Source organism: Adelges cooleyi, unplaced genomic scaffold (assembly GCF_023614345.1).
Source record: "Adelges cooleyi isolate 19-005CV unplaced genomic scaffold, UGA_ACOO_1.1 ACOO_flye_CR_arks_rails_tigmint_CR_PRNA_30, whole genome shotgun sequence".
Classification (NCBI taxonomy): Eukaryota; Metazoa; Arthropoda; class Insecta; order Hemiptera; family Adelgidae; genus Adelges; species Adelges cooleyi.
The window spans coordinates 21,779,159-21,788,603 of NW_026095971.1; the positions used below are offsets into that span (position 1 = coordinate 21,779,159).

At 32.0% G+C, this 9,445-nt stretch overlaps 1 protein-coding gene across 1 annotated transcript; it reads left to right on the forward strand.

Moving 5' to 3' along the window:
* Positions 1–1,760: 1,760 nt before the first annotated feature.
* LOC126838503 (protein amnionless) lies at positions 1,761–5,816 on the forward strand. Its single transcript, XM_050572995.1, has 8 exons — positions 1,761–2,012; positions 2,175–2,447; positions 2,524–2,720; positions 2,945–3,194; positions 3,258–3,491; positions 4,087–4,237; positions 4,855–5,026; positions 5,311–5,816. The coding sequence occupies exons 1-8, from the start codon at positions 1,973–1,975 to the stop codon at positions 5,422–5,424; spliced, it is 1,431 nt and encodes a 476-aa protein (XP_050428952.1). The 5' UTR covers positions 1,761–1,972; the 3' UTR covers positions 5,425–5,816.
* The last annotated feature ends 3,629 nt before the right edge of the window (positions 5,817–9,445 follow it).

The window sequence follows — 9,445 nt, forward strand, 5'->3', positions numbered from 1 at the left end:
TAAATTTAAAACTGTAACGAGTTCTTGTCATAGTTTATGCATTTATACAATTTTGTATGTATTTATGCGAATGTGCGGTGTGGTGTGACAATTTTTAAGTTTACTCAACATTCTTTTATTCAATTTTACTCTATTATTTTTATTTACAAAATAAATGTCATATTATATAAAATAAAATAAAAATGATTTTAAAAGAACCGCCACGTCTTTAAGGTGTAGTTAAGTTTGCATTTAAAGAATTTTGGTATTATGTTGTAAACATTTTCCCAAAAGATAGAATTGTAGAGAATTTAAACATTCTTTGAAGCTATTTAGTTCCAATTGGTAAAAAAAAAAACTAGATGTACACGTACAAGAAATTATAGAATTTTTAAATGATTGGATCATACTTTAAAAGTTTAAGAGTGAAACAAATCGATCTGGATTTGGAATACTCTGGCACCCTGGTGTCTGTTATTTGATGTAGTTAATTCGATGAGACTTAAAAGTTTAAAGCAAAGAAGTGTTAGGAGTTAATTTAAAGCAATGTATAGGAAAAACAGAGCACCGTTAAACTTGGTCAATAACAAGGTGTTAGTTGACGGACAGAGAACTTGTGTGTGTGTGTATAAAAACAAGAGTATTAATTATAGTAGAGCATTGAACTGACTAAAAGTGAGTAATTACAACTATTAATACATACCAGAGTCCAGAAATAATTTTGGTTAAGCAAAGTTTTGGGAAGATAATATATTTATCGGCTTAATTCATAAATTGCATGAGTTAATTAATATTGTAACTATAAATAACAATAGATTATCTATGTATATAGATAATGTTTATTATTTATGTATATAGGTATATACATAAATAATAAAATGTAAAAAAACATGGTGTCAGGTGTTATAAATTAATATTTTTAATGCTCTTTTTCCCTTGATTTTATAACGGTTACTTTTTGTATAATAACTGACTAATTAATGGATTTGAGTAATTTGTCTTCAAATTTTAAATTGAATAAGAAATGTCAGCTTTTCGTTGGATAAAGATGACCTTAAATAATAATTTGTCTAGTTCATCTACACTTTTTGGACTATTATCTGATAGTAGTACATATTTTTATGGGTTAATGTTTGAAATAAAAATTGGTAGAATATATATTGACACTTACACATAGCACACATTAGATATCTAAAATGTGCATATAGTTACACATAAAAGTTATTTTAATCAAAATGTAGAAAAAAGACCTATACAAATTTAAATTAAATGAAAAGGTCAGAATATCTAAATATAAACATAGTTTTAGGAAAGTTTTTAAACTCAAAATTGGACAACGGAATTATTTACTATTACCAACATTTTAGATATTAGTCCTAATAGCTATAAATTGGCTGACGATAAAGGTGAGATAATTTCAGGATAATTTTTTATGATCAAGAAATTAAAAAAATACTAATTACCTACCCTAATACATATATTACACGCCAAGTGTTCTCACCTGAAAATTAAAACTTAAACTTAACTACTTAAATTTTAAATCCGTATATGGGCTATATGGCAGCACGATATTTTGGCATTTAAATAATTATTGGAATTATTATATTTTTTATAAACATTGTACGACACGTATTGTAGTGTTCAACGTCAATCATTATCTGTTGTGTTGGGCGACGATCGTTCCTCGTGGGAATTGAAAAAAATAATAACTTGTATTTTTTTCGATTTCCATAATCGGTTCTACTATAAAAGTAATATTATTACTGAATGTATGTATAGACTGTACAATCTGTACTTAACTGTAATGGACACCCACTAGTTGATGTGTATATGTTATGTACAGCGCTCGCCGCCGACCATAGTAGTTGGCTTTTAATTTTCGGTCTAGTCGCAAAATCAGTTTGAATTAGTAAATTACACATTTAAGTATACACATACACATTGGTTTTATTGTACACACACATATATTGAAGACCACCGTCGAAAAGAAGAGATGTCACTGACAGTGTTCGTGCCGTTGCTGTTGCTTTCAGGTCAGACATCCATTAAAATAGTACCAGACACTTAGGGGCATAAAATCAAAGGCATTGTCTTATTTCATACAGTAATGTGATGCGATAGCATGTGATGTGTTCTATTAATAATTATTTACCATAGTAGTTGTATTAAATTAAGTGTGTTATATTTACCACTAGCTGTGGAGGGCCAGAAAATGAAATCCTGGAAGCCCAGCGTCGATTTCGAGGACTCTGTCAATTGGAATTTGGGGAAGACACCGTCTTCCGTGGATGTGGCGGTCTTCCAGGAAGACACTGCTGTCCCCGTTGTCTTGCCATCGGTCGGTGTGGACATTTGCGCATTGATCTTACCGAACAACGGTCAAGTGATTCTCAAGCCCAATGCTGTCATCACCGTGTCTGCTTCTTTGCCAAGTTATTCTGCTGAAGGAATCGGGTGCACGGGACAAAGTTAGTTGGTCCTTTTTAAAAAAAAATATATTTACCAGGATAATACAAAGTTCTACGTTTTCAATATTATTTACAGCTGTGAAATTTAAAAAAAATTCTCCATTGTCGTGGGCCGATCCGGACAATTGGTCCAGCGAGGCTTCCAGTGCAACGCCTCACGTCGAAAGAATTCCTTGTGTACACGATACCGTGGTCTTCAATCCAGATAACTCGTTTTCGGCTTATGTCCCTGACATACAGATAAACGTAGGAGCTGTGAAGTTTGGAAATCAAGTAAGACGTTCATCTTCATAACATCTCTCACTGTCCCTGCCTCATCTCTTATGACCGAACCATCTTAACTTACTATTCACACTCATTTTCCTCGCAATTGATGCAACTCCTAGACTCCCCCCCCTTGTGTATTCATTTCTTATTCTATCCTTCCTGATCACTCCACTCGTCCATCTTAGCATTCTCATCTAAAGCTAAACACTGTCGTTGGTTTTGGGGGGCAGACATTCGGTCAAAACGAGCTGAACGAATTTCTTGTAACGGACGTGGGCGACCAAGAATTAAAAAGCACTTCGCCCAACAACCAAGTGTCGATAACGTTGACGACAACCGATTGCGATGATCCAACGGGATGCGAGTGTGGCACTGAAAACCTTCTAGACGATGTATGTCGAACAGAGTCGAAACGCTGTGCTAAAAAATTAGGTTGTGTCAACCCTGTGAAGCCAGAAGGCCACTGTTGCTGGATTTGTGGTGAGCGCACATTGCTGATGCGAGATTGAAATATTGAAAACATTCTAATGAATTATTTTGCAGGAGCTTACTTTCTAGTTCACTACAACCCGAGATCGTATGTGGAAAAGAATTTTAAAAATGCTCTTAACGAGACCGTCAAAGACATTGTCGGCAAGTTCAAAGGCTATGGGCTAAACTTTCATGCTCAAAAATTGGTCAACGGAATTTTGCAGTTTGTAATATTCAGCGACGGAGAATACGTCGACGAAATCGATAAAATTGCTCAACAAATAAACGAAAAACTTTCAAGTTCGTGTAAGTGTTTTAATTATAATCACAGATTTGATACAACTAAATAGTGCACTTCCTATTGAAGCAATTATGTAATTGCTGAAAATGCTATCAAGACCCTCTTCAACTCGGAGTAACCTCTGGTAGAATTTAGTAATAAAAATTCTTTATAAGAAATTATAGTTTCAGATCTGAGCATCACTTAATAAGAATATTACTGAATAAAAATAATGTTTTTTTCTTCAAAATGTTTGTATGAAACTTTAAAAACAAAATCTATCGAATCGTAAACTTTCACCAAGAAATAATAATACCCTACCAATAATTATAATAGTATCTTATTAGGTACAAAGAGTGAAAATATAGGTATTTATACATTAAAAATATTTTCAGCTTTTCAACTTTTGTAGTTATTACATATTACTCTCGACGTCTCTACCTTTCGAATATTTAAGTTAAAAAAAATCTTTGATCTACATTAGCTATTCATCGTTACCGGCCATTACCGCAATGGTACACTGTGCAAATTAATTACCTACGTTTAAGTTACAATATAGTGCATTTTTTTACACCTAATATACATATTACTGATTTACTGCCTTGTTACTTTCAAACTTAGACGCTAATTTGGGCATCACAAACGTCAAAATGTACAATTCAGGCCTGTCGTACAACGTAGATGGCATGACTTACGGTCAAATGGCTCTGTTTACTTGCATCGTCACGGTTTCCTTTATGCTTGCCACTATGTTCTACTACACCGGTGAATGGTAAGTCGTTCCTATATAGTGTTGTCCTTTTAGCGAATGTCAATATTTATGTTCAATAAACATAATATACCGTTTGTAGGGGTAAAAAACCCGTGTAACGCATACATTCATTATAGTTTTTACTAAGAAAAAAACCACTGTTTTACTTTCTTGTCATATTTCGGATTTCATTACAATTATTGAAAACATTTTCAATTTTAGCTAACTTTTTCATTAGCTATGCAGATCTCTGGAGCTGCCATATTATTTAGGATCTTATAAAATTCACCTTTACATGTAGAAGTTCTGTGAAGAGTTTCAGAACTCTATCTGGTATATAGTTATCATTCCCTACAGACCTTTTAAGTCGCATATCATAATTACACATCTCCCCTCGATTAAATAATAAAATATAATATATTTTAAATAATTCTTCATGAAAGTCTACATACCGACCCCAACTTGGCAAGCGTTTAAATTATGTCTATATTATGGACATCAACCATAGTTCAAATGTAACAAGCTATACATAAACAACTTTATTAAAATATAATAGTGAACTGCTCACCATGTGAGTGTTCTGCGGTATCCGTAAAGAAAAAAAACAATTTATATATCACATCGGTATGTAATTCTAGGAGAATTGCAATTTTCAACCCGAGGTCAAGTGCAGGAGTCGTGCAGTTCGTCAAGTTTGACAATGACAATATCGACGTGGAAATGATCGACGAAGATCCACGGGTGCGGCGTAAGACATCGTTCAGCAATCCCACATATGGAGCTATAGAGAATTCACCATCTGACTCACAAGTAGGCAAATGTGTAATTACAAGTATTTAAAAAAAAACCCGCGTTCAGCATAATAGGGTCAGGGCATAGTGAAGTCAAGACATAACTAAGTCAAAAGGTCTGAGTAGTTATCATAGATAATATATATAACAAACTAGAATTTAGATTGCTAAGTTTACATGTTTTGTAGCCAAAATCACTAGAAAATGTTCTCAACTTGTTTATCTGCTTGTACGTTAATACTCATTATTTTTTAAAAATATCTAAAAACTCGGTTAATTAGTAAATATTGTTTTTTGTTTTAGAATATTAACGAATTGCGTTATTCTGATTTGCCAACAACATCAAAGTCTAACAATGATAATAATATGGATGTCGAATTGGTGGAAACCGGTGACAATCAAACTTCATCAACGTAAAAACATATCACAAATAAAATATAATCAAGTAGTTTTATGAAAAAGAACGGATTACTAAATAGGAAGACATCATAATGGAAACTATTGGTTTTAAGGCGTCTCGGATAGGCAATACCTTTTACATAATATTAACAATAACATAATATTTCTGCCTTAGTAAATAATCATAATATTCTTAGTCTAGTTATAAATGTAAAAATGGAAATGTTAGTAAACAAAAATATATATTTAATATAATTATAATATCCGTAATTAATGGTAATATATTTTATTTATGGTTTTGTTTGAACATAATTTAAAAAAAAAACTGTTAAAAACGTAAAAGCAATATTTCATGAAATATAGTTTCAATAAATATCAAGGCGTTAGAAATGCATTGATAATAACTTGAACGTGTTTTGTGTTATATTATTTTTTTGAAAACAAGTTAAGCTAAAATACCGAAAAAAGAATAATTAGCATTCAACAATAAAATGCATGTTAACTGTTAAGTGTATCTTTGTGTTAATTATCGTCTTTTATCATACTAGATAGGATTAAAAATGTTTTCTTTAAAACTCCCAAGGCTTTTGGGGAATACACATTATGTGTAAAGTGCAGTATATTTTGTAATATTAGCCATGACAGTGTCGGTTACATTGGCCAATCTTAAATTACAAAAAAAAAAAGCCCTATAAAAAGGCGTTTTATAAACTTGATTAAGTTTGACTTTACATACTATGTAATGTTTTCCGATTCTGTATTCTATATACTTGCTTTGACGTTACACTACTAGAGCTACTTCGCTTTTTAAAGTACACACCTATTTTTAAGTCGATAACTTGGTAGTGGAAATTACATTTTAAAATTATCGTTTGAATCTCTAATTTTCAATAATCGATTCTTTACTTTGTAACTTTGTAAATATTTAAATTTAAAGTCAATAGTCGTTTGGTTTTTAAAGACAAGTAGCACAGAGATTTCCTACTAAACGATTTTATCAACCCCTACAATAGTACCAATAAATCTCGTGTATGTCTTGAATATCAAAATAATAATGACAACACTTTGGCAGAAAAATTAAAATCTTTACAACATTTATTATTCAATAGTTTTTCGTTTTCAATATGTTAATTAGTTAATAATTATTATTAGATTTTACTCTTATTACTACTATTTTATTTTTAAAATAGATACCACATTTTCCATTGGTGTTTGCGACACCATTCCAAATTTCATCTTTATGGACAATATGTTTTTACAAAATATGTAATATTTCTCGTGTTTTCTATATTTTCCCTTGTTAATTAATTAAAAATCAAAAAACATGTCTCCAAAAGCAATGTCTTTTGTATACAATGTACTGAAAGATGGACTGTCAATTGGAATTATCAAATTCGTAGACTGTATGGCGGATGTCAAGCCCGCAGCGAATATGGAAACAGCCAAAGCCACATTCAAACCTACCTGCAAAGCCGGCGGAGACGTTGGCGTCAAACCCGTAGACGCGCAACAGTGGCTTTGAATTGGTTAATTTTGCACATTTTTCAGTTTTTTCGTTTGATATCTTCCATTTGTAAGCTTGGTAATTTATTTTTTCCTTGTTTTTATTGGTATTACGCCCATGTTGACTGTATCCATTACTTTTTATATTCATATATTGTAGTTACTTTTTTATACTTCCTGTTAATTCTTACTCTTTCTTGTCCTTTTAATGCGCGGCACTTTCTAAAGCCAATAATGTTTAATATATTATGTTCTTTGATGGTTGTCTATTATTTAATGTAATTGGCAATTTTCATATTTGTACTCGCTTTTAGTCGTTATGTAATTTTTTCTACCACTTTAGTTTGTATTAATTGCTACATGTTGTTTTCCTATTGTAAAATCTTGTTCTCCATAATCGTCAACAACGTCGGCCGCCAGAAATTAGGCTTTCTGGCCAGTCTCAACCGTTGGGTAAGGTGTAAGGTCAACCGTTTCGAATGCGTGCAAGGCCCTTAAAAATGAACTGCTGTCCGGAACTCATAAAGGCCTAGGCTGTACGACGGTCCCATTCGAAGCCACAGACGTCAAACCGACAACCAAAGCGACCGACCGAGGAACGGGTACGGAAACCGAACGCTGTGACCCGCTTCGGCCAATCCACCACCATCGTGGACGCCGAGTATGAAGCCAGGTTAAAAGCCATCGCTATGAGCTTGAGAAAAAGGCCCGGTTATCTGGACATATCCAACGATAAAGAATTTCACTATTCGGGGTTTTAACATACCCTTGTGGCTTGCACCTCCAGACCTATTTGATTCACTGTAGTTATTTATTTGATTCATAATATTATTACTGTCATTTGTTTCTTGTTGATTATTTTGTATAATACTGTACTTGGCATTTTTCCTATTTTTTTATTGTTTTAAAATCGTTTGTTACCATGTTATTCTGTGTAAATGAAAAAAAAAAATGTTCATGATAAATAAAATATGTTCCATTTATTTCTTTAGTATAAGACAGGATATTTAAAAAAAGATAATGCGTACAAATATACATACCTAGTAGTTTTTTGGAAATTTTTCACTGGATCTATGAAAAGTTTAATACATTTTGTTTTGTAAATAATCAAATGATACAACGCAGTAGTAATACTTGCCTATTTTAACACAGATGTGTTGACAAATCCTAAAAAAGTGTATATCTGATTCGACAGTACTGTCAACTTGTGATAAACCTAATCCCAGTATAACCTTAGATTTTCTATGCTATTATACAGCAAGCGCTTTCAAAAACACAAAACATATATTATTAAATCAAATCCGAAGAAGAAATTCCGTTTTTCAGTATACTTAAGCCTAACCTTTATTATTTGTCTTTATTTAATCCATACACACATCAATCGGGCATTTATGGGTACAACGTATATTATGTCTAATATTTTAGCTGTAGAATTGGATTCAGAGTCATTGGCTTCTAGAAGGTTATATAACGACTTAGGTTTTATTCATAAATTAATAAATGGTAAATTATCCTGTCCAGAATTCCTAAGCAAAATAAACTTTAAAATTCCAACCTTTAATTTAAGAAATAATCGCCCGTTCTTAATACCACAATGCTACACAAACTTAATTAAATATAGTCCAAAGTGTTGCATTTAAGATGCATGTGACAATATGTACTTAATTTTGATTTTTCCTTTGATTCCCAACTTAAATTAAAAAATATTATATATTGAATAGTAATTAAGCTTACATGTGTTTATTGTGTATATATTTACTTGTTATTATTTCTATTTGTATATCTAATACCCAAGTTGACGCTGTACATTATTTTGTGAAACTTTTAATAACTGTACTCGTTTAGTAATTAAGCTTACATGTGTTTATTGTGTATATATTTACTTGTTATTATTTCTATTTGTATATCTAATACCCAAGTTGACGCTGTACATTATTTTGTGAAACTTTTAATAACTGTACTCGTTACCCATTTGGGGTGTTAAGACTTTAGATAAACAAACAAATATAATAATAATATGTCTGGCTACTATATTATACAATCAAATGTTGCAAATAAACTAACGGTCGTCACGACGGCCGTTGTTTTTTTGTAACTATTGACTTGTCTAAAATTGTACTGTGTATCGTTTTCATGTTTTATATTTCTCTTGTTCTCTTTATCAAAAATAACCTTTTCTCCTAAAGCAATGTCTTTTTTGTACAATATCTTGAAGAACGGGCTGTCAATTGGCATTATGAAAGTGTTAGATCGTATGGCACCCACCAAGTCCAAAGCCGACCAAGCCGGCGAAGATGCCGCGGACGTGCGACAGGCTCTGGATGGGTTAAATTTTGCATGCCAATTAATTATGGTCTTTGTTCATTTATATCGTTTGATTTCTAGTATTAGTGCACTTCGCAATTTATTATTTTTTATTTTTTCTTGGTATTCCGCCCACGTTGACTGTGTCCGTTATTTTTTATATTCCTCCATTTTGGTAACTTTTTTATATTTCCTAATAATCCTATGTCTTTCTTGTAAATTTATTCCAAAG